The 26,588-nt window shown below is 45.8% G+C and overlaps 1 protein-coding gene across 3 annotated transcripts in view; it reads left to right on the forward strand.

The window, feature by feature from the left end:
- The window catches only part of SLC39A10 (solute carrier family 39 member 10), an 802,105-nt gene that overhangs the window by 512,435 nt on the left and 263,082 nt on the right, over window positions 1-26,588 (forward strand). For all 3 annotated transcript variants that reach the window (XM_069615702.1, XM_069615703.1, XM_069615704.1), the window contains exon 7: window positions 26,033-26,389. In XM_069615702.1, coding sequence (XP_069471803.1) covers window positions 26,033-26,389 — 357 coding nt within the window. The remainder of the gene's footprint in view (window positions 1-26,032; window positions 26,390-26,588) is intronic.

Raw genomic sequence — 26,588 nt, forward strand, 5'->3', positions numbered from 1 at the left:
CTCGTCAAGTTTCTATCTTTGTTACATCAAAATACACAAGTGAAGATTCGGCTTTCTAAGGAGGTTCTGCTGTCAAGATCCATATAGACTTTTACAGAGCTGAGGCAAGGTTGCGTCCTTGCTCCACTACTATTTAATTTGTACGTTACCGACATTGATAGTTAATGGGATTTTGTGAACGCAGATTCGATAAAATGGGTGGTATGTGACTGAATTGGTTAGCTTACGCAGACAATCTGTTTTGACCCTACACCAATAGGCCTACAAAGGAAATTAACTAAGTTCCCCAAATGGGCTGCCAACAATAAATTGGTAGTGAATGGGAAAAAATGTAAAGTTATTATATTCACAACGAAGAAGAAACCACAAATCATGAGTTGGTTAGTCGGGTCTGCTAAATTGGAAAGAGTCCATTCTATTCGTACCTGCTTTAACGTATGGTATGGACAGGGGCGTGGTCTAGCAGCAGACAGATACAGACATGATGTCTCGGTGCTGTGTGAGGCAGTCACTATCCTTATAAATATCCTGGTTAGAGTTTTATGGTTTGAGACCACACTTACTGCTCCGAACACCGAAAGAAGTCGCCAACAACTTGCTGCCTTCCCGTGTGTGAAACAAGGCGGGGAAGCGCCAAAGTGCTAAGGCTTGAAGCAGCGGCCCTCGGCAGACTGGGAGGTGCAGGTGTATTTTGCCCGTGCATTTAAGTGGAGTCAGGGATTCACCAGAGGACGCCTTGGCCCCTTGAGAGACTGCCCGGGGAAATGGCGAGGAGGCGGGTACAGGACAGACTGGAAGGCAGGAAAAGACACAGGCTGTAAATGGCAGGAGCGGAGGTGCCGGGAGCCAGCCGGGGCATGTTTACGGCCCGGCCGCCTGGATCGACAGCAGCTGGCAGTGACACTGTGGTGGCAGCGGAGCCGGCAACGGTGCCAAACTAATCTCTGAGAGTCTGGAGAATTCAACTCGGTGTGCCTGCCTTCTGTTTGACAGGCAGGGCTCCACAGCACAAGGAGCTCGAAGATGGTGACATTGAGTTGGTGCCCTCTAACCGCCCCCCCCCCCCCCCTGTCCCCTGGGCTATGGCTCCCAGTGGTAGAACTGGAGCAGAGCTGGGAGGAGAAGTGGGGCAAGAAAGTGGGATAACATCTCTGGGGGGGGGGGCCTGCCTATGACCATCACGGGTGAATTCAAGGGAGCCTGCAGAGAATATATAATGTTTTAAACTGGTAGCCAGGGCCTGAAGTCTGGCGCACATTGACTGACTGGTGCAGATAGCAGCTATGGCACTATTGGTGGTGGCATTGCAAGTGGTAGAAGGACTACTCGCACCCTGGAGAGGCCTTCCATAAGCATTGAGGCACCCAGGGGGCCTTATAACAGAGAGGTGTGGGGCCACAGCTGGCTGGAGTGTCGAAGAAACGCATGTTATTCAGCAGCCCTGTAGAGGGTGACAAAGCGTTTTGTTACAGGTGAGGGTGCGGAGGCCAGGCAGGCGGCGCCCTCTCGGGCAGCTTGCAGACACGGGGTGTATTAAAAGGAGGAGGGGTAAACCATGCCCAGATCGGTTGGAGAAGGGGGTATAGCGGATGGTGGCCAAGGCAGAAGGTTGGAATAGAGAGACCACGACATTAACTGCCCATGGAGAGGGAAAAGGGTCCGAAGAGGTGGTGCTGGACATCTGCAAAGAGAAAACCGATGCAGGCTTGGCGGTACCCCATCAAGGGGGCCCCCCCTTAACTCCCCAACTGAGTATGACAAAGGCAAGAAAAGCGTGCAGCAATGGAAGATCGACTAGTTTGCGATGAGCAGCATGGCCGCAACACCATCCAGCAAGAAGAGCAATGACCCTGAACAAGATCTGGCCCAAGACCTGGCCATTTGACTCGCAGACATTATGGGGGCAATTACAGAGTCATCATGGGGGCAATTACAGAGTCCCGGTCTTCGTTGGAGGAAAAGATTGATAGACTAGCATTGGAGGTGTCCTTTTTGTTGCAGGGCGTCCATAAATTGGCATCAGGAATGGACAAAGCTGAACAGCGGATTTCGGACATGGTAGATGCAATAAGAAAGATGGAGAAACAACTCACGATCATGTGCAAGAAGCTTAAGATTTTTTCAGAGAAGAGCGAAGGCTAGTGAAGGGGAGGTCAAGGAGGCATAACCTCTGTATTCTGGGGCTGCTGGAGAAAGTGGAGGGACGCAGCATGAAGCTTTGCATGAGCAATGGCTGGTGGAACTCATGGCTCCAAAGAAGCTCTCCAATTCTTTTTCTGTCGAGCAGGTTCAACAGATGCCTACAGGAAGACAAGTGCCGGGAGCCCACCCATGAACATTCATAGCAGGCTCCTACATTTTTGAGATAGGCATGCTGTCCTGCTGTTGGCGAGGGAAACCGGCCTGATCACATATAATGGCTCTCGAATCGGCTTCTTTCCTGACTACACGATGGAGGTGCAACGGGCCAGACAATTCTTCAACTCGATCAAGCGGAAACTACTGTCGTGTGGCATCAAATACACGCTCTTTTTTTTCCTTGCAACTGAAGGTCTACCATGGGACGAAGGCACTGCTCTTCAACACGTCGCAGGAGGCATGTGAATGGTTTGAAACAAACATCCCGCCACCGATGTTCCTTGTGCCACGAAAAGAGTTGCAGCGACCTGGGTCTGAGTCTGTGCCATCATCTGCCCCGCTGTACTCCCAGGACTTGCTCTGCTCAGACAAAGTGGGCGAGGGACTAGACCGAGAAGCAGAAGGCTGAATGGCAAAAGAACTGTGGCACCAGACACTGTCATACTTTGGAACATTTAAAATGAACTTTGCAGCAACTTCATAGAATCAGCCTACAGAATGTAGAGGATCCAAATCAAGCCCAGTTTGGGCTAGTGGTTGAACAAAGAGGTGCCCTGCTCATGGTTGAATGGGTGGGCCTGTGCAGGATTCACATGCGCCCAGGGTGACCAGTGCTGCAGTTGGGAGAGAAGTGCATGGTTGGAGGAGTTGGGTTTGTTATTCTTTGGTTCTATTGTTTTACGTTTTACACGGCTTGTCTGGGGGTGGTCGGATCGCGGCATGACAGGTTCCAGGGAGGATTTCAGGGTGGAAAATGGCCCCACAACGGACAGCGGTCGTACACTTGAATTTGGGGGTGGTGGCACAGGATAAGGGAATCACAGTATTAATGTGGAATGTCACTGGGAAGTGCTGAGCATTAAACGTCGGCTAATATTGCAATTTTTAAACGGGCACTCCTCTGATTTTGCCCTACTTACCGAAACCCATATGGAAGGGACACACTGCAAGTTCTTTATACACACAAACTATAGAGTGGCCTACCATGCAGGCTTTGCCACAGGGGCAAGGGCACCATGGTCCTAATACATTAAAGGGTGCCATTCTCAGTTATGGAGGTAAAACCGGACCCAGGAGGGAGGTTTGTGCTTGTCCGGCAGGAACTGTGGGGGCCACATGGGTAATAATGGCGGTCTATGCACCTCTCCCCTTAAACAAGAGCTGCTTAATGACCTCCAGAAACATATAGTGATGGGGGAAAGCAGATAGGTGGATCCTGGGAGGGGACTTCAATGATGTAATGGACCTGAACCTCGATAGGTCGCGAGTGCACAGCATGACCTTGGGGCGCCCCACTAAATAATGCATGTTTTTGGATGTAATGGGCTGGCCGGATACGTGGAGGGCCATGCATGTGGGAGAGACCGGTACTCCTTCTGGGGGTTCACTCCTCCTTTTCTATGTTGGACTATCTCTTTATCACGCAAGGTGACAGACATAGACTGCTCGCTGCAAAACTGTTAGATAGGGGCATTTCGAACCGCTCTCCATTATTAGTGACACTCAAGAGTGGGTGGGAACCATCTGCACCTACTTGGACAAGGAACTCCTACTACTTTGGCTTCCCGGACTTCAGAGGCCTTGGCGCACAGCACGCAATAATACGTAACAATTAATGAGGGATCCGTGATGAGCGTGGTTACAGTCTGGGAGGGCTACAAAGCAGTTCTTCGGGCAGAGGCGATCTCTTTTAAAGCGCATGCACTGAAGTTAGTGACGGCTGAATGGCCTCTGAGAGACGGAGGAGACTCTGGTGGCTGCATACTCCCCGGGCACGCAGATAAAATTACGGAGTGCCCAGGAGACACTCCAGAATGTAACACTGGACGAAGCAAAGACGGCACATTGGTAAAGTCGCAGCCTGATTCATGAAGTCTGGGACAAGGCTGGTTAGATGTTTGCATGATTGGAACGCAGGGAACTAGGTGGCGGCCTTGTGCAAGCTCTGCAGAACGAGGCGGGTGAGATTCTGACTGGAGCAGTAGATATTGCGCAAGAGTGTGTAGGGTATTGTGAGTCCTTATACAAGGCTCCAACGGGCTGAGCCGGGGAGGGTGGTGGCCGGATAGCGAATCTAGTGGTGGCTGGATGGTGAATCTAGTGGGTCGGTACAAAAGCGTGACGGGCTGCAAACAGGTTTTGGAGGAAGAAGTGAGGGTAGCGCTGTCCCAACTACAGTCGGGGCAAGACCCCGGGCCCGACTGGCTTTCCTGTGGAGGTTTGGAAAAAGCTGGGAGAGGTGGTGATTGGATCCTTACACAGACGGTTTCTGCAGAGCTGACGAGAGGGGATACTTCGGGACGATCTCAAAAAAGGCACGGATGATGGTTCTCTCCAAACTCGGGAAACAACTGGAATTTTGTGCCTCATATAGACTGCTGATAAACGGGGAGGTGAAGATATTGGCAAATCGCCTACAGAAAGTGATAGACTGCTTTGTTCACCCGGACCAATGTCAATTTATGCCATCCACCTGCATTACCTTAGTGCAGATGGCTCCTGGCCAGACCTCCACTATTCCCGGTCCCTTGGCATTACTGTCGGTGAATTTTGAGAAAGCCTTTGACTCTGTGTTTTGGGGCTCGCAAGGGGAGTGATGGGTTTTGGGGCAAGCTTTCTCAGCTGGGTGCAACTGCTATACAAATCACTGGTGGCTGATGTGCGGGTTAATGGTGTTTGCTCTAAGACTTTTCCACTGTAATGGGGAATGAGACAGCATTGCCCTCTCTCCCCCCTGCTCTTCACCCTTGTGATAAAACTGTTTGCTGTGAGGCTCTAGACCAGTATGAAGTGGAGGGGATTTAGATGACCTTGGGTATGAGAAGAGAAGATATCCTTGTATGCAGATGACCTACTGGTTTATTTGGGCGACCCTGCTGTGTCATGCCCAGTGGTGACAAAGATACTGAATGAGGATCAGGACACTAGTGGCCTCAAGGTTAACTGGGGAAAGTCTGTTCTTTGCCTCTTTCAGGATGGAAATAGGGCGATCCCACAGAACTGCCCGTATTAGGTTCCATGTAAGGTCCCTGCAAAAATGTCTCCTGACAAAAAAGTCACTGTTTTTTAAGGAGACATTATTACAATGAACGTGCGGGGGACACCCCTGCACCCCCCCAAATTATTATTTTTTACAAAGAGAGCAGGGGGCATCCCTGCAACCCGTCCCCATACATAATGTCACCATATATAATATTGCCAATGGCTTTTCCAGGCAACATTACGAATGGGGACATTATTACCTGATACCCCGTATTAGATATCTCTAGTCGGTTTCAGGTATTTAGGTGTTCAATTGGAAGGGCGCCTCTCAGACTTTATAGAACTGTACCTATGCCTCATAATCTGAAAATTCACGGCGGATGTCGCACACTGGCAGTCCCTCCTCTGAGCTTGTTGGGTAAAGCAGCTCTCTTCAAGATGGTATCCCTACCCAGATTTCTCTGTGTTGCAGAACGCCCTCTCTCAATATCCAAGAAGACATTGAAAGAAATAGATGGGGGTCTCATGGAGCTGTTGTGGGGAGGCAAACAAGCTGAATTGCCTTGGAAACTCTCCAACAGTCGGTCTTGGATGGGGGAATAGGCTTACCCTGCTTGCAACAATACTGTTGGGCAGTGCAACTGGGAGTTGTCAATGATTGGCTACATGGAAATCCAGGGCTGCCTCACGTACAGTCAGAACGGGCTGGATGGGAACCAGGACCCCTGTACAGATCACATATGCCAAGAGGTGGGGAGGTTGACGCTGGCTCAGCCTACATGGGAAAATGCAATTCTCCCGAACTCTTGAAGATGGATCACTTCAGGCACTGGGAAAGACGCGGGATCGGGAACGTTGCAGATGTGATTCAGGGCGACAGTATCCTTCCCTTCGAGTCCATGCAGGAAAAATGTGGTCTGGGCAGGGGTGAGCACTTCAGGTATATACAGTTCTCAAATGCGGTTAGAACCCAATTCCCAGTTCTAGACAAATTCCCACAGCGTACCCCTACCCCCCCAGAGGCTAACTTACTGGCAGCACGAATTGAATCAAAGATCACATCAACATTTTACCAAGTAATTTCGGCTTTTGGTGCCCGGGAACTATCTGGCCTCGGGGAAAAGTAGGAATACGATGTGGGCTCTTTGGATACCGAGGAGTGGGTGGAAATCGTTGCTGTTTCTGATGGAAATTAATAGATCTGCCAGGCTTCGCCTCTTACAGTACAAGATTGTACACTGAGTTTACTACTCTCGGACCAAGCTGTGGGGGTGGGCAGAAGATGATTGTCTGCAATGTGGGTGGCCTGGGTCATTCTATCATATTCTGTGGGAATTTCCCCGATTCAACGGCTGTGGGGGAATTGTATCTGCAAGCTATCCGATATGGTGCAGGTGGAGACCCCTCTGACCTGAAATGTATACTACTTGAGGTGTGGGGGAGGGGCAACTCTCCAAATATGAGAGGATATTCTTAGCGGTTGCCTAGCAACTGATTAAGAGTAATTTCCTCACTGTGGGGGTCCCGGGACTGCCCCGGGGTGACAAGCAGGATGGCCGAGATGGATATGTGTATGGCCTTGGAAAGACGCGTGTACAATGCACAGGGTGCCCTGAAAAGTTTGCAAAGATCTGGGGCAGGTGAGAGGAGAGAGGTGGTGGATGAGGGACAGTTGCGAGATGGGGTATATTGGCCGATATTGACACAGACTGTTGCATGGAACCAAGCCAGTGCATATCATTATTTAATCTCGATGTGTTCGTACTGTTACGCCAAGCTTGTATGGTTATGGTTGTTGTATGTTCTCCTTTGTTTTATTGAAAAAAACAATAAAAAATGTTCTATAAAAAATGTATGGTATGGATGTTTTTTTGTCTGATTTAAGTCTATTTGGACTCTAGTCAAGGTATAATTTAAAAGAAAGTTCTAGACTTGGTTTCCTCAATACCAAATTGTGCCATAAAACACGAGCTGGGTTTTATTTCCCTTGTCACTGTAGTATAATGGATATATGTTCACACTTCTGAATAACATAGGTTCTGATCGAGCTGAGTTTATCAGAAACCCCAATAAAACAACGTTATGCTTGAGATTGGGGTGATACAGGTGATAGGATTGAGTAATTAGGTAAATATTCCCTTTATCTAGAGTATTTGAAATGTGTTAGGAAGCATGAGCAGCTACCAGAATATATTCATCTGTTTCTGTGTCATCTAGCATACAATGTTTATATTCGGTTTAAGCTGAAACTTCCCACCCTAGAGTGCGTCGGCCCTAGACTCAGTCTGGGTAAAGCAGCAAGGACCTGCAAGTTGTGTAAGAACCCTGAGCGCCTGGAAATATCTAGACATCTACTTCGAATGGATTGTGTCCTCCCACGTATTCCTCATCTTAGATATATCCTTACCTTCAGCTTGCTGCTTCAGAATTTTTTTTTCTTCTCTCCACCAGATGGCGCTCCTCTCGAGGCCGTGGCGTCGATGTCCCTCCGCGGCATCCATCGAGCACCGATGTCATCCACTGTATAAGAGCCTCGAGTGCGCCCGTTGCTTTCAGTTCCGTTTTTCCGTTAGCTTCGCTTCGGATCGTTTCAAACGGCGCTTCAGTCTTTTGTGAAAAGAAAAGCAATGTCGTCTTCATCAAACCCTTCCACACCGAAAACAGGATTAAAAAAATTTCTAAAATGTGGAAAGAAAATGTCTTTCACTGATCCACACAAGAATTGTCTTTGGTGCCTCGGTTCCGACCACCGAAATTGAAGATTGTGGTTCGTGCCAGTCGATGACCCATAAGGCCTTAAAAGAACGCATAGGTAAACTGGCAATGGGGTTCATCGAAGTCTACTTCGAAGGGGAAAGACTCGGCCGAGTCTTCGAAAAAATATCATAAAAAACATAGGTCGAGGAGTAGATTGAGAAAGTCTTCTTCTTCGTCATCCAAGAAGACAAAGAAAAGACGACATCAATCTCCCTCTTCTTCCTCGACGTCGTCAGAGGAGGTGATAGCATGCCCATCAAAGCATGACTCCCCGAGTAAATGGGAAGCCTTTCGAGTTTCCATGCTAAAGATTTTTGAGAACGCGGCTCAGACCCCCTCAAAAAAGGCTAAAGAAGACCATGCCCCTGCTCACGAAAAACGTTACAGAAGTAGGTCCAAAACAAGTAAAACCGACAAAGTTGTCGAGGGTGTCATCTAGGGACTCTTCCCGATCACCTCATGAAAAAGACCTTCCGGTGCATAAATCGAAGGTAGAGGGAAACAAAATGGCATCGAAACATACGCCATCGAGGTCGACATCAACGCCATCAAAGACTTTGAAGGTTCTCGAGTCGACAACTCTTTCGAAGGATGTTACATTGAGTTTACGATCGATAACTTCGAAAGCTCCTTCGACAGTTTCCACAACTCCCTCGACGATTACCTTGAGGTCATCGAAGGTTCCCTCGACGACATCGAAGGTTGTGTTAACGGCATCGACGCCATTGACGTTTTCGTCGACTCTCAAGCCTTTAAAAGGGAAAAACCCACATTATCTGAAAAGGTTTTTCAACCTGAGAGTTGACATGATTTTTTTAGGTCCATGTCATCTATCTATGAGGGAGAATAATCAGCAGATGAAGAAGTCACCTCTGCTGGTGTTAATTTTGGCACAAGATCTGTTCCAGAGGAATTAATCCTCAGTCAAAAATTCAAGATTTACAAGAATGTTTGCAAACAGCAAGTGGTCTGGACACTTCTCCAGAGTACGAATTTGATAAGCCAGACCCATCAGAGCAGGCTGATGCGGGTTACAGAAAACTTATGAATCGAGTTACTGAATTTATGGGGTCGGGTAGACATTCACCAGTCTATCAGGATGATGACATGACTGATATTCTATCAGGAACACCTCAGCAAGACCCCATTCTTCCATTTCACATTGCCTTGCAAAGAAGGGTTAATTCTGCATGGGAACACCCTGAAGCCATCCCGGCAGTAAATAAAAAATGTGTATCTAAATATAGACCCTGCAATTCTGCTACAGAATACGTGAGCAAACATCCAACTCCAGAAAGTCTGGTAGTACAAGCAGCCACTTCCACAAGAAATGCTGCATACCCTAAAATCCCTCCAGATAGGGACGATAAAAAGGTGGATGGCATGGTCTAGGAATATTTTTACATCAGGGAGTATGGCTTTCAAGTCTACTAATGTAACCTGTACCTTGACAAGGTTCACATATACCCTGTGGGACTACATGAAGGCGGCAGCTGAACACATCCCTGAAGGTGAAGAGCGTGATGGCTTTCTAGCCATAATAAGGGATGGAAAGGAGGCTTCGGGAGAATGCCTTCAATCAGTTTTGGACATAGCTGACAGTATCAGTAGGTCCATGGCAGCTAGCACGGTGCTACGTAGATTTGTGTGGCTAAGAAAGTCTGGTTTTGCACCGGAAGTGCAATCCAGGCTTCTTAATATGCCTTTTGACTGCTCAAGGTTGTTTGACTGCAAAGGGGATGAAGATTTGGAGAAGCTGCAGGCCTCCAAAGCGGCGGCTAAATCTTTCAGTGCCGCTATAAGACAACCAGAGCAACGTCCCTACACAGGCTCATCTTCCTGGAGGGGTCGTCCTTTTTGTTATTATTCCTCAATTGGAAAAGGAAGTGGACAGGCCAGTCAGAGAGGTCAAAGAAAATTTCCTCGGGGGCGAGGAAAAGGTGCTCGATCTGCCCCAGCAGTGGCATCTGTCCCTTCATCCGCTGCTGCAGCTGCCGCAAAACCACTCTGAGGTTTTGACCCACAAGACCCCAGTGGGAGGCAGGATCTCACAGCATCTAGAAGAATGGCAGGGAAATACTTCAGATGCTTGGGCTCTGGAAACAGTATCCCAAGGTTACTGCCTTCCTTTTCTAAAGAAACCTCAGAATCTCCGGGATACAGCTCTGTCAAACATCTGGCTCTGCTCCTGTTGCAGGAAGTCTTAACCCTGCTACCGAAAGGTGCAATAGAACATGTACCTGTAGCGGAGAGGAACAAGGGTTGAGATGCCCCATATTTCCTCATCCCAAAAAAAGACGGAGGACTGAGACCCATCTTGGACTTGAGAAACTTGAACAAGTTCCTAAGGAAGGACAAGTTCAAGATGGTCAAACTTTCTCCGATCCTTCAGCCTCTCCAACTCCAGGATTGGTCAGTATCATTGGCCCTTCAGGATGCTTACTTTCATGTGCCAATCCATCTCAAGCACAGAGTACCTGAGGTTTGTGATTGTCAATTCTCACTATCAATTTCGAGTTCTACCATTCGGGATAACCTCTGCCCCAAGAGTTTTCACCAAGTTGATGGTGGTAGTGGCAGCGAGTCTCAGGAGAGGGGGGGGATTCATGTCTACCCCTATCTGGATGATTGGATGATCAGGGTACGTTCTCGAGAACAAGCCCAGGATCATCTGTCCAAGACTTGTCACTTCCTTCACAATCTAGGGTTTTCTCTGAATTTAAAAGTCAAACATGAAACCATCACAGAAACTCCAGTTTATTGGAGCAGTCCTGGATACTTGCTCGGGCAAAGCCTCGCCTCCCGAAGAGAGAGCTCACTACATTCTGCAGATGGTAACAAAATTCCAGAATGCCCAGTATCTTCCAGCCTTCGAGTTTCTCAGGTTGCTCGGTTTGATGGCATCCTGCATTTTTCTGGTGCCAGAAGCCAGATTGAGACTGAGATCCCTTCAATGGGCTCTCAGGACTCAATGGTCCCAATTCTCAGGGGAAATGTAAGATTTGTTGCAGGTTCCAGCCAAAGTAGCACAGGATCTACAATGGTGAGGTTGCAGACATCATATCCTCAAAGGAGAATCTTTTTGGCAACCATGGCTGGAGATAACCGTAGTAACGGATGCCTCACTCATGGGGTGGGGAGCCCATACCAATGATCTGACAATCAGCAGTCGTTGGTCTCCATTGGAGTCCAAACTATACATCCACCTTTTGGAGTTGAGGGCAATCAGACTAGCGCTGAAGTCCTTCCTGCCCTCTGTACAGGGAAAGAATGTCCTGATAATGACGAACAACACAGTGGCCATGCACTACCTCAACAAGAGAGGAGTGGGATCACTACCACTTTGCAGAAAGGCGATGCAACTCTTGTTCTGGGCAATACAAGAAGGGATCTCTCTGTCAGCAATTCATCTAACTGGAGAGCAAAACATAGCAAAACATAGCAGTGGACACTCTGAGCAGGCAGAGCAGTCTCCCACGAGTGGGAGATGGCTCAGGAAGTCATTCAAAGGATCTTCGCCCTTTGGGGAACCCCTCAAGTGGATCTGTTCGCAACCGGTACCAACCAGAAGTGCGAGCTGTACTGCTCAAGGGAATTTCCCCCGGGAGGACGCGTTTCTGGTGACCTGGGATTTTCCACTCCTGTATGCATTCCCTCCAGTCCCTGTTATCCCTCAAGTAATCAGGAGGTTGAGAAAGTTCAGAAAAACCATGATCCTATTTGCCCCGGATTAGGCCAGGAGAATGTGGTGCCCGGACCTTCTGGATATGTCCATCTGCCCTCCTCCAATACGTCTTCCAAGAAGAGAGGATCATCTCTCGGAGGTCAACACATTCAGCCTTCAAGCATGGCTTCTGAGAGGTTGAGATATAAGGATTGGGATCTTCCGGATGACGTGATGGAAATTTTGCTTTCGGCCAGGAAGCCAGCAACCAAATCTCTGTATCGGTGTTGTTGGAACAAGTTCAGTAACTGGTGCAGAGAAAAGAACGTGGACCCATTTCAATGCAATATCCCCACAAGTTTATCTTTTCTATTACATTTAGTTAATCTGGGGCTCCAGGTTGGTACAATAAAGGGATAGTTGGCAGCGCTATCCATTATTAAGCGCTCTTCAGAGGAAGAATCTTTCTTCAAGATACCTTTTTAATAATTCAATTCTTGAAAAGTTTAAATAACGTATTTCCACCAATACCTTTTCAGTTTCCAGTGTGGGATTTGAACTTAGTTCTGAAATTCCTCACATGCATTCCATTTGAGCCTTTACACTCTTGTCCGCTAAGGCTCCTTACTTTGAAAACAATACTTCTTGTAGCATTGACATCAGCCCGCAGGGTGAGTTTCAGGGTCCTCCTCACACTATCTTTTATAAGAATAAAGTAGTTCTTGGAGTTAGACCATCTTTTTTTACCAAAAATTGTTTCGGATTTTCATCTGTGACAGAAAATAACTTTACCTACTTTTTACCCTCCTCCTCATGTAAGCAAAGGAGAGGAGCAGCTACATAGACTAGATCCCAGAAGAGCTCTTAGTTTCTACATTTCAAGATTGGCGAAAGTGCGTCAGTGTGATCAACGTTTTGTGGGGTACACTGGCCGCAAACTGGGACTGGCAGTAACTAAACAAACATTATCTAGATGGATAATTTTGGCTATAACAGAATGCTATAAATTGGCTGGAAAATAACCACCTGATGGACTGAGAGCTCATTCAACCAGGGGTATGGCAACTTCAACAGCACTAAAAAGGGGTGTCCCTGTACAAGATATTTGTGCAGCAGCCACATGGTCATCCATGCATACCTTTATAAAACATTATGCTCTGGACTCAACTTCTTCTCAAGGAAGTCTGTTTGCTAAATCTGTACTCCACTCTGTACACGATTAGAGAAATTCTGTACTCCCACCTCTGAGATAAAACTGCTTTGGGAGTCTATCTAAGATGAGGAATATGTGGGAGGACACAATCCATTCAAAGATCAAGTTACTTACCAACTCTTAACGTTCTTTCGATTGGATGTTCCTCCCACATATTCCTCATCGACCCTCCTAACCAACCCCACAGTACAGTTTACGTGAATTACACTCTAAATTCTTTTAAGGCTTGGGTCAAAAGAGGCATGCCATTATAATCCATGGGCTACAATATACGAAAAAACAGAACTGAAACCAACGGGCGCGCTCGAGGTTCTTATACAGTGGATGACGTCAGTGCTCGACGGATGCCGCCGAGGGACATCGACGCCGCGGCCTCGAGCGGAGCGCCCTCCGGTGGAGAGAAGAAAAATATTTTCCGAAGCAGCAAGCTGAAGGTAAGGATATATCTAAGGTGATAAATACGTGGGAGGAACATCCAATCGAAAGAACGTTACAGTTGGTAAGTAACTTGTTCTTCTGTATTGTGTTAAAACCGGTCAAATTATGCAGCTACATTTTAGCCCTTAGATTTACTACCGCTTTGATTATGCACTCGAATTGCTTTGGTCAAGATTGATGGTAGGTCGTAGCATTTCACTTCTTTTGGCACTTTATAGATTTGTAGTTATTTTTTATCTAATGCAGATATGGATTTATTGATGAATCTTTTAATGAGGCTTATATTGAAATGTAGCCCGCTGATAATAGTTTGCTGCTTCTTGTATAGTTTGTGTGTTTGTACTAATATTTTAGATTAGATTCTATGACTGTTTAGGAGTTTTGATGAGATGAATTCAACTCATGGATCAAATGTATTTTATCACATTCTTTATTACATGTTTTAATTTTGTTGTATTTCTATGATTTGTATATGGTTTAACTTTTGAACCAAATCACAATAAAAATGTTAAGATACTAAGACTTCTTCCCAGGTCCAACCAGTTATTTGCAGAGCTTCAAGTCACTTCTGGGTCTAATATCCTCCTGTATACCTTGCCACCCCGCTTGAGCTCAGAATGGGAGGGGATTGACAGTTTTCCCATTCAGAAGGCAATTCAGCAGACAATTAGCAAGGTATTTCTGTCTGCTATCATTGATGGATTGAGGACTCAAATCTTTTCATGTAGATAACCTTTCCAGTTCAAGAACCGCACCTTACCATTAGGACACAGACCCTTCAGTTTTGGGAAAGGGGTACACACTTCAGCCAACTGAGAGCAAGATGCTATTGGACAGTGACCGAGAAACTGCACTTAAATGCACTCGAACATGAACCGTTCAAAAGGCCCTTCACTTCTTCCGGCTAGGAGCTCAAATGTTGTCATCCAAATGTCCAAATGTATTACAGAAACATGCAAGAGAGCATGCAGTCAGCTGTCTCAACCCAGGAAGTGCAGCTGTCTCAACCCAGGAAGTGCAGATGCTGTGGGCATGGGTTATCTGAACAACATCTGAGTTAAAGCTCAACACCTGCATGGGCGTAACAGTGTCCAAGTGAACGTTCTTGTATATGCTCTTGAGAGAAGAAGAAAGAACCCCGAAACATAGCAGGGCAGAGAGTCCTGTGGCTTAAGACCTAGGATAGAGGCCTGTTGTGAATGATACAACCTGAGGCCTGTGATGAGGACCTACTGTGAAACCGGTAGCCTTGATACAAAGGAGAAGGAAAGAACACTGCCACAAGAGGAGACAGAGGACAGAAGGTCCAGGACAGACATAGCGTGCATTCTGAAGTCGATGGTACAAGATGGATCTTGAGAGATCGAAGGAATAAGGTAATTTGTTTTTGCATTAGAACAGGGATGGACTTTGAAGGGTATACAAAAAACATATTGGTTTATCCACTGCGCATAGTCCATCAATTTAACTTGAGGAGCTAATAGTCAACGTTCAACTTCCTTCTTGGTTATTGTACAAAATATGTATCATGAATATTTTTCTTTTTTTAAGAGCTTTTTTATTTTCTAGCGTTGATTAGCTTATTCCTGTAAACACGGGTTTTGACCTCTATTAACACAGGTCTTCCTCAGGGCCATTAAATCACCTTCATCATCACAAATTTCAATAAAATCACTGTTACCAATTTATCCGAACAGTAATGAATTTAAGTCATCCAACATTTTGTGTTATCCATTTTTGTTGTGGTAATCCAAATAAAATGATATAAATTGGTAAATACTGCATGGTATGTGTATCAGGGGTCGTTCCACATCAGGAGGTTGAAGTTACAATTTCATTGGAAGACAGAGAGATTTTTTTATATATTCATCTAAGTGAATTATGCATCCTTTCTTCCACTTCAAATGTAATCAATTGACTCCCTTATTTCACCACTGTTCAGCATGCATTGAGCTACATGTGTTTTACCAAACATTTCAATTATCAATTCATTCAACTGTTGAAGTGGACCATTTTTAATGGTGAACTATAATAAATCAATGTCTCCAGCACCCACATAATCATTAAACTAGTTTTTTATTGTCTTTCTGATTTCTCTCATAACACGGGTCACCCTTTACATAGCGTGAAGGCGCCATAAAATTGTCTAATCTTGTGTTGTTGGAGGTTTTCCTACCCATCTTTCACGTTGTACTTGACCATCAAAAATGGACTAATGTCCAAGTATGAGGAGCCCGGTCACTCCATCTTGATCTATAATTAAAGGTACAGGTCAACTTGTTACCAAACAGTTGCCACATCCTTGCACCATAAACCCTTGAAAGATGTTTCTCTTACCTTCCTTAATCTCTTAAATCCATGAATTGGACAATTGTCACTGCCTGTTCTGTTTGTGCGCCCTTCCTTGCCTGTAATCATCATGTAAAACATATTGGCCCTTCTTACCTGAAGGGTAGGCTTATGAACTTTTGCTTTGGACAAATGCTTGGAACTTGGACCTTTCTTTGTAGATATGGGTGTCCCTGGAGGGGGATGGGTTTGTTAGACTAGGGTTTGGATCTTATGCTCTATCAACGCATCTTCATAAAGTTTCATTTCGAAGTCTGACATTGGTTGATGGACCCCTTTTGGAGACCCTCTTCTGTTGATATTCTGACCCCTTTCCTTCACCTCATGCCCCGCCACCTGAAAACACGATCATCCTGACACTGTGCTTCTTGAGTTGGGTCACTGTCCTGACACTTTTACCTTTATTTGGCACTCCAAAAGGGTAATTAAAGCCTTAAGCTATATATCAGTATGGGAGTTTCCCTTCTGGAAACATTCTTATTTACCAACATTCATACATACTGCCGGTTTACTAAAAACCTCATCTCTAATTTCTGCCTAAGGTAATGGCGTGATTGAGCTTTTTTACTAATCACATTTCAGCTGCAAAGTGAACGTTTTATTCTCTGAAATCCAGACTGGTTGGCAAGTATTCGCTAGAGAAGACAACCTTTACCAGCTTCATTGCCAGTTTGTGGCTTATGGTCAATCTGAAAGAGGTCGGAACCCTTTTAAGCAAGGACACGCAAGATGGCTCATCACATGTATTAAACCCATACTTATGATTGACCCAGTGTTTGCGCACACTAGTGGGCGTCCCTCTCTAGTCCTCCCACCTCCCTGGCCAGGTATCCCTAAACCCAAGAAAGCTAAGTAGGTATAAATAATCCCTAATATGCAACAACTTGCTAATGTGAGAGCCTAAACTCGTAGCTTTAACTGTCTGACTCCCTCTTCTTCTAAGATCTTCCCTATCCTACCAGCCCCGGGCAGATTTATCACATTGAAGTCTGTTTCTCTTTCTGTTAAAGGGGGCTGGTGTCCGTGAGCATGCCTTGCCGCCTGTCCTAGCGTCTCACAACCTTACAAGGATGGAACAGTAGTCAGACCTTCCAGGATTTTGCGGCATGAAATGGCAAATTTTGCGGCACAAACCTTTATTTATTGCGGCATTTTTGCGGGACATTTTGTATTAACTGGAGGGTGTAAGATTGCCACATTGCAGGAAATAGGTAGAGTGCAAGGCTAGAAGAGAGCCAGGGTATCATTATGATGTGTCTTTTGTATTAATTTAATAGGAAGAGTCCCAGATGTCTCTGGCTTGGAAGAACAGTGTTTGATTTGGCTACATTTCTGGTTTAATGTTCATGCCTATTTAATAGTATTAACTAAATTGATCATTATCAATTGTAATGCTGAAAATATTCCCCTTCTATGTTCTCCAATCCCCCAAACATCCACATACATCTCACCAACTCTCCATCACAACTTACATTCCTTAACCTCTCACTCTGTCATACAAATACTCACGTGCTATGTCACACTGTCAAGTCACAATCTGCACTGCCTAGCCCCTGCCACACTCCAAATCATACTCCCAACTCACACCTTACACTCTACAATTCCTCCCTCAATATACAGTCCTTCATTCTTTTGTGCTGCTTCTGCATCTTGCATCTTTTCTCCCATTCTATCACATTCTTCCCTCATCCTTTTTCCCAATCTGCAGCTCACTGCCTCTTTCTGGCCAACCGCTTCCTCTACTTTCTGTACCTCTGCTCGCTCTCAGATGTCTGGCCCACCGCATCACTGCTTCCTCTGCTCTCTTGTGCAGCACTTCCTCCTCTGACCCACTGCTCTTCCTCTGCTTTCTTGCCCATCACTTCACATCTCACCCATCACTCTCCCTCTCTCTCATAGTGTAACCATTTTTTAAATTTTTTTTTAAATGTAGATTTTGACCCAGTTCCTCAAATGATGGGGCATTTAAAAAAAGAACAGAGGATATGCTATTTTTAGACAACCCATTTTTGGAAATGAGCAGGTCACCTTATTCTCATAGGTGCCCGGCGCATTTCCACAGGCTTCAGCTGTAGCGCAAATTGTGCGCTGGCAGCTGCCCTGAATGGTGTTCTGGGTTGTTTGACCGAAGTGTAATTATTTGCTGCGGAATTGACCGTAGTCAATTGTGCTGCAAATTGATTTGCACTTCAGCCAAACAACCCAAAATGTACCTTTCACCACCAACCGACCCCCCTCCCCTACTTAACTGCTTGGTCGCTGCCGCTTCCCCTGCAACCCTGCGGTGCCAGATCCGTCCCTCTAATGCGGGTCGGATCCGACTCTGCAGGGTCCTTTTTTCGTTATTTTCTTTTTTTTTTCTGTCCCCGCCTCCAATTTTGAGGAAAAAGGGGAAAACACTTCTGCAACCACCCTAGACCAAAAATACTAAACAAGGGGAGCGGGTGACACCCCCGCAACACATGTTCAGTATTTATAAAAATCGATCGAATAGTACTGGACGTAATTGGTCAAATTGTAACATTCGATAGATTTTTGTCATCAAAATGGGCAGTACTTTGAATAGAATCGCTCTCCCGACAGTGTTCTGCAAGCTCCCAGCGCCTTTCACAGGGACAGGCACTCTAGGTGCCTGCCGCTGTAAAATGTGACCCAAAAAATGCATTTTTATCCTGTTTGAGGAACAGAAATGCAAGCGACTCAGCAGGGTTCATACCTTAAAAGAAATGCATGACAGGGTCAGGAAAGACCCTGTCATGCAGTGGCAGCCCCACATCCCGTGCGCGTAGGGTTGCCTACAATTTCTGCACATTTAAAAGTGCATCTTGCTTGGAAATGAGGGATGTGCTTTTAAATTGACAGAAACGCCACTTTATTTGATCAAGGAGGTGAAAAGGGCCATCTGAATGGGCGCGCATATAAAATGTGCCCATTCATGTGTCCCTTGTGGATTGGGCTGCAATTTTTGGGGCGCAAGTGATTTCATTTCTTGTGTAAATAAAAAAAAAAAAAAAAAGTTCAGAACCTGGCACCCTGAGGATTCTTTTTTTCAAAACAGTAATTTTTGCAGATTACTTAAAAAAAAAAAAAAAAAAAAAAGTAAAATTTTTTTTTTTTTTAAAGATGCTGTTTTTGCACAAAACGGCCATTTTTGCGGCATTTTGCGCAAAACGGCCATTTTCGTGGCATTTTGCGGGATTGCAAAATCGCAATAAGCTGGAGGGTCTGAATAGTACAATTGACTATTGAAGCAAATATATTACAAACAAAAGCTCGAAATTTTGAAACTTTAGTACAAATGATTTGAGCTCCTTTCAAGGAGCAACGAGGAGCACTAGCTTTTACAAGGTAGACCCCACTCTGTTTTTCTTTTAAGTGCTAGGGAGTGAACAGCTCTAAGTGCCTAGGTGGAGTGGTCAGCCACCAATAAATAAGTGCAGGCCTGTGGTGGCATAGGACAGTGAGTGCCAAGGTAAAGTGCTGGGATGGGTGGAGGCTGTAGAAATTGGGTGTTGGGGGCCAGGACCTGGGAGGAAACCGAAGGGCCCTTGTCACCAATCTCAGCAAATGTGGGATTTAAAAGAGGAGCGTGGAAGAGAAGGGGAGGTGAAAAGGAAAGTCTTGAGGAGTTTCCGGAATTTGAGGAAATCTGGCTCAAGAGGAAGGGGGAGTCTACACAGAGAGTTGGTGCCGGAGGAACGTAAAGATCTGGAGGAAGAGTATTTAGTGACAGCGAGTTGTAGATAGCTTGGTCCCCAGGCCCCCGACAGCCTTGTGGATGATGCAGAGGGATTTAAATTTGATCCTTGCAGCAACCGGGAGCCAGTGGAGAGTTTTATGGGCTGGTGTGATGTGGTCCCTGGGTTTGAGGCCACGGATAAGTCGTGCAGCCCTATTCTGGATTAGCTGGAGGGTTCATAGAGAAGAAGAGGGTAGATTAAGGAAAAGGCTGCTGCAGTAGTGTAGCCCAGAGAGAACCCGAGTTCTAGAGACATTGAGCTTCTGGGGAAAAATGAGGAAAGGAAGAATTCCTTTGAGGAGGTGAAGTTGAAAGTGGGACTTCTTGGTAAGGTCCTGAATGTGAATGATGAAGGAAAGAGAGTTGAAGATGACTCCAACGTTTCTGGCTTTAGATGAATCAGGCAGGATACAGCCCATAGAAGATGGCCAGAGAGAGGAACAGAAAAAGAGAGCAAGAGTCCCAATAGGAAAGATCTCAGTCTTGCTGGCAATGAGACAGCGATTATTGGAAGCACACCAGGACTGGATGGCAGATAGGCAGTCAGGAATGATGGAGGAAGTAAGAAAATAATTAGAGGGAAGTTTGAAGAAGAGTTGTGTCTCATCTGCATTCTGCATAACATTGGAAGTTTGGGGAGAAGGTGGGAATGAGGTGCGCAAGCGAAGCAAGCCAATGTTAAAGAGCCAGGTAGAAAGGTTGGAGCCCTGGGGGATGCCGTAGATGGAGATGGAGGTGGGGGAGGAGAAAGAGTCTAGAAATACCTGGGACGGGCAGTTCCTGAGGCGGGTCAGCCAGTCCAGTGGCTACTCCGAGATACCCAAGGTATTGTAGAGTCATTTTATGAGGATGGAGTGGGTGACCGTATCAAATGCAGAGGAGAGATCAAGTAGAATGAGAGCAGCTGGAGTGTTGGAATCAAGAGAAGCAAGTAGTTCCTCACGGGTGTTCAGAAGAGCAGGTTCCGTGCCTCTGGCTGCTCGAAATCCAGATTGATGGTCATGGAGGCAACTAACAAGTTCAGTGTACTGGGTCAGTTGTTGGGAGACCAGCTTCTCCAGGAGTTTGCCAAGGAAGGGGGTGTTAGATATGGGGCAGTAGTTGGCTGGGCAAGAAGGGTCTGCAGGGTTTTTTCAGGAGGTGGCACACAAGGGAGTGCTTGAGGGAGGAGGGTAAAAATCCAGTTGCAAAGGAGTGGTTGCAGAAATCAGTGAGTCCAGGGGCAAGGGAGCCAATATCGTCCTTAATGGTTATGGAGGATGAGGGGTAAACATGTTTGGCGGAGACCTTCATGGAGCGGACAACTATGGCGACCTCATTAGGTGTGATGGGAAAGAAGGAGGCGAGAAAGGCAGAGGGAGGATGGGATGCCATAGAAGGCTTGGGGGTGGCTGACAGGGAGAGGGACGCAAGGGTGCTCAGGATGTCCTGAATTTTTGCAGTGAAATGTGTGGACCGTACATTGCAGAGGGCCTGGGAGGGAAGAGGGGAGGAGAAGACTGCAGTGGGGTTGGCAAGTTCCGTGTAGATTTTGAAGAGTTCAGCCGTGTTGTTGGATGCACTAAAGACGCAGGCATGGATGTGGGCCACTTTCTTGGTGCAGATGGAAAGTCTGTATTGCCTTTGGAGCAGGTGACAGGCCAGTTTGTCATAGGGTGAGCCTGAGCGCTGCCACTTCCGTTCCACAGCTCTGCACTTGTGTTTCAGGGCTGCAAGTTCAGTGTCGTACTAGCTGTTACACTTAGAGGCATGTTTCATTTGGATTCTCATGACTGGGGCAAGAATGTCAGGGGTATTGGTAATGGCAAGATGGAATTTGCTGAGAGCAGAGTCAGAGTTAGTCTGTAGTTGGGGGGATGAAGGTAGATGCGAAGGCAGCAGCTGACACTCGTTTTATCAAACGGATGTTCATGAACAAGGTTGGCATTGCTGGAGGAGGCTTGGTCAAAGGGCCGAGAGGACCCAGGTCAGAGGAGAGAGTCGTATGACCAGTAGAGTGGGGTGGTTAGTGGGGAGGACAGCGAAAGATCAGTGTGGATGAAGGCATCAAGAGTGTGTCCAGACGAGTGGGTAGGACCAGAAGGGGAGAATGGAGAGTGGGGTGCAGAGGTCATGGAATAGAGTAGAGGCTGTGATTGAGGAGTCAAGGTGGATGTTAAAATCGCCCATGAGTAGGAGTTAAGTGGTGCTAGTGAGGAGAGAGGAGGAGAAAAAAGCCCATTCACAGAGGAACTGGGTGGTAAAGCCAGATGGCCTGTAGGTGGTGGCAGTGGTCAGTGAAGAGTTGGGAGAGATTACCAACTTGCAGACCAGGTTCTCGAAGGAAGACTAAGGCTGGAATTGTATGAGGGCAGAAGACCCACTCAGGGAAGATGAGGGCAACCCTACTGCCTGCACAGCTAGGGTGAGGTTTGAAGATTATCTTAGTTATCTTATAGCCATTCGGGAGAAGGGGGTCAAAAGCAGTGACTAAGCTGGCCTTGAACCACGTCTCGGTAAGAGCAAAGATATCGAGGTCAAGGTCTTCAAGAAGGAGGCAGATGTAGGCAGAGTGTTTAATGGCAGAACGAGCATTAAAGGGGAAGTTCACTCAAAAATGTTATTGTCTCAAAAGATGGGCCATAATAAAAAATATACATGAAAAATATTTTTAAAGAAAGTTCCCATGTAAAATTTGGAGTAAATGAGGCTCAAAGTCTAAAATGTTAAGCACTAGGAGGCATCCATTTTGTGAAATGAATGAGCCTCCTGTGCTTATGTTAAGCTCTGCTCTCATGGCAATAATGAGGCAAAAGCCCCCTTCTGGGAGCTTTTGCTTATTACAGCCGGAGAGCAGAGAATGCTGTCAGGCTCTTTCCTGTCCTGTGCTGCTGGTGAGTGCTTCTGTTTTGTGCTTCCGTTTGTGCCTGTTTTACAAGGCGGGAGACTTAAAGAGAAATTCCTTGCAATTCTAATACCCTCGCTGCACGCCGTGATCGGCATGCATCGTTCTATTTAGAATTGCTGTGCTTTTTGTTTTAAGTCTCCGGGCTTCCCCGAGCCGGGGCAGCTCGGGAGACTTAAATCGAAAGTACTGGAAATTAGTAATCCAGCCTTGTTGTATTTATAATTGCAGTGCCTTATTTCTCCTGGGCTCCCGCGGCCTCGGGGAGCTCAGGAGACTTAAAACAAAAGTCGCAGCAATTATGAATACTCTCGCCAGCAAGATTATTCATAATTGCTGCGACTTTCATTTTCAGTTTCCCTTGCTCGGGAAACTTGAAATGAAAGTCACAGCAATTATGAAGACTCTGCAGGCGACTGGCATAATATTTATAATTGCTGTGCCTTTCATTTTACGTTTTCTCTGCTCCACTGGGCCTGGGGAGCACCGGAAACATAAAAAGAAAGTCACAGCAATTGTAAACACTGTGGCAGCCTCCTCTCTTTGTGTTGAGCCCTGCTCTCTGGCAGCAGTAAGCAAAATCTCCCAAAGGTGGCTTTTGCTCGATTATTACTGCAGGAGCAGAGCTTAGTATGAACAGTGGAGGCTGCTTCATTTCACAAAATGGATACCCCCATGTCAAAACTTTGAGCCTCATTTCCTAAATATTTTGCATAAGAACTTTCTTTAAAAATATTTTATGTATATTTTTGATTATGGCCCATCTTTTGAAACAATAACATTTTTGAGTGAACTTCCCAAGGGGGCTAGATGCAAGAGATCTCCACCTTGGAAGGTTTTCAGAGGAGGAGTTCAGGGGCGTGGCACACAAGTCAGAGAGGGGCGGGGGGGACAGAGAAAGTGGAAGGAGGAATAACAGGAATTGGGAGGAAAATGAGGGACGCCAGGCACCGGTCAAAAAGGAGAAGGAGAAGGAGGTTGGGTTGAGGGCCCTGAACCAAGATAGTGCTAGTGTGCTAGATACACCTGGATGATGCAAAGCCCACCAAGAGGACTTCCCATTTGGTGCCACCATTAATGGGAGAGGATGTAAGGGGAGAGAGAATAGAGATGAGATGGGGTGTCCATAGATCTGGGGAAGGGACTAAGAAAAGGATATCAGTAAAGATCTGTCTGGGAGTTGCGCTGACATAGGTGTCTGCGATAGGTAAGCCAGGGTTAGTGTTCAGGAAATCTTTTTTAATGTTTTTTTCTTCCAGTCTTTGTGACAGGAGGAGGATAGGTGATAGTATAGCAGTTAGAAAAGATGGGGGAGATGGAGAGTGCCATAGTGGTCGAGGAAAGGAGGAAGAAAGAGGTGAGCTGCACATTACAGAACAAGTACAACTCACCATGTGGCCTAGTAGCCGAAGGCAGCAAGAAGCAGATGCACTGGGATAGCAATCAAAGCACACCAAACATATGCAGGGCACCTAAATTGGAATCTTGATGCAAGATACTGTAAACATAGAAAATGAAATTGGCAGCACAATTGTAAGGACACCTAAATTCGATTGGCAGAGCAGATGTAAGCGCACCTAAATTTGAATCTTAATGCAAGGTACTATAAACACAGCGAACAGAATTGGCAGTGAAGATGTAAGGGCAGCTAAAAGATGACAATGAAGACTTGCCAGTATCGCCGTAGAGCACCAGTTCCTCTGAAAACCCTCTATTTGAAGCGTGTGTACTGCTGCCACCGTGATCGCGCCATGATGCACGGCGTACTGGTACTGTGTGTTGCAGGTTTCATTGGAAATATAGTTTTTCTCGGGGGCAACCCGCCACTGCGCCCACAGTTGTTTCTGCCAAAACGCAGCTGCACTCTGGAACAAGGTTATGGGATGCTGTTTTCTCCATATTGGGCCTGATGCCTAACCAGACCCATAGGACAAATATATGGGTGCTCTTTCCCCCTGGTGTGGGTTTTCACATTTAAAAAACGTTATAAGATCTTTTTGGCCCTGCCCCATTTTTCGCTTGACATTCAGATAAGGTTTTGGGCTCAGGATAATGCAGTGCTCGCTCTGCTTTGCCTTCTGCAAACGTTGCAGTGAGTATAGTTGATTCGGAAGGCATACAGCTCTTTGTATGCTGGTGCTTTGGAGACTTCATGAGGACCGCCGGCTTCATTCCTCATGTTACAGCAGTCGCTAGTGGCAGATGGGCATGCTGATATTTCTGAAAAGAGTCAAGGTACGGCATGATTGTCAGTGGCACCATATTCATTCAACACATCACATGCAGAGAGTAAGAGACTGGGGCCCTCTCAACTCCCTCACCTCACCTCTGAGGCAGGACTAGATCTAGTGAAGACCGTGGTAGGCCTCCTGCCTGAAGCTGTGAGGGGGTCCTTGTTATCCTCTGACTAATTCAAGCCCCTGACCCTTTTATAATTGCAAACTGCACTGGGCCTGATGGCCTCATCTGTATATGTAATCTCTAATGCAACTCTTTGGATGCATGTTAGTCACCTTTAGACAGCACCTCATAGGACTCGGACCATTTACTATTAATCAAGAGGCTTCTTGTCATCTTCAGTTGTAGCTATTTTCACAGACAAAGGGCCTGGTTCACAGAAATGTTTTATAATGACGCAATCCCATAGGAAAACATTCTGTGAATCAGGCCCAAAGTATTGTAAAGGAGTCTTTATCAAATGTCCACTCGGCCCTCTCCCCTCCATTACCTATAAACGGGTTCTGTGAAGTGGACTGTTCAGACTACCCAGAGAGTGGTGTTATTTGTGAAATCTACACTTTTTTTTTGTTGTTACTTCTGGTCCTTCAGGAGGCCAATTCCAGTATCTTTAGGAAAACATTAATATATTTTTTGTATGGTCAACAACTCGAGCATATTCTGTTATTTGGGAAATGGACCCTGGCTGCACAGTATTGGCCCTTTTTAGGTTGTGAAGGAATCCCAAGCTGCAGTTTTCAGATGCCACTAAGTCAAAAGTGGAAACTTAGCAACTCGGTAGACCGTTTTGATCACTAGTAATGGTCAGATAGACTGTTGTAAAGAGGGTTGGATACTACATGCTCAGTGTTTGGATACTAGATAACTAGATGATGAAACAGTTCAGAAATGCCACATTGAATGTTTTTCTCAAAGTAGTGTTGGAATATTTCATATCAAAGATTGAACTTGTCCTATTCCAAAGCCTGACCGCCCAGTTGAGAAGGTTGCCTATACCTTAAAGGAATACAGATCTATTTTGTAACTAAAAACTCTTCCAAATGGCATACATTTGTCTAGCAATCAAATTTCTGATCAGTGCTACGTCTTCAGTGAAGGAGCTTGGATCAGAAGATGTGTGAAATCTCTGCATTTGAATCACAACTGTAGGAATTTCTACTGTAAAAGAAACAGAAAAAATCTCCAAATTTCAGTCAAGATATGCAAACAAAGGGTTGACCCGTCTCCATTACTGTTAGGATTCATGCAATCATTGTATTTAACGTAAACTCTGTAACATTTGTCTTATTGAGGGCCAAACTGTTTTTATCAAATTATGCTTAATCCCACTTCCTTCCCCCTTTCTCGACCCACCGATGTTCAATCACTGTTTTAGTAGCATTAAATCTATTTTTTGTTTGTATGATGCAGGGGCTGAAGACTCAGTTGTGGTAGAAGGACCACATAATGAGACGGAATTGAAAGATTCGGAGGGTCAGAAAGAATACCTTTCTAAAAGTTATGTCTCTGCAGAGGAGGATGAAAGTTTGCATCATAATCAACAAGACGGTTCACCGCATAACAAATTTCATGATGGCGAGCATGACATCAACCATGGCAATTCCTCCATGTCAAAAAAATATAAGCAACATAGACACAAGCACTCCCACCACTCACATGGTCACTGTCATTCATCAAAGGACATGAAAGATACAGGGATAGCCAGTATAGCCTGGATGGTGATTATGGGAGATGGCATGCACAACTTCAGCGATGGTTTAGCTATAGGTAAGTACATTTTTACGTTTTTTTGTAAGATTCTTATAATTCTACGTTTTTAGTATTCTTCCCTGTGTGAAGGTTAAGGCATTTTGGAACAGTACATTCATCTGTATGTTGTTAACAATGACATGGTTTGTTATATATAATGGTTACACTGTAATAAGAATTGAAAAGATAAATACATTTTATTTTTTTATTTTTTTGC

This window comes from Ambystoma mexicanum, chromosome 9 (assembly GCF_040938575.1).
Source record: "Ambystoma mexicanum isolate Mex_15411 chromosome 9, UKY_AmexF1_1, whole genome shotgun sequence".
Lineage (NCBI taxonomy): Eukaryota > Metazoa > Chordata > Amphibia > Caudata > Ambystomatidae > Ambystoma > Ambystoma mexicanum.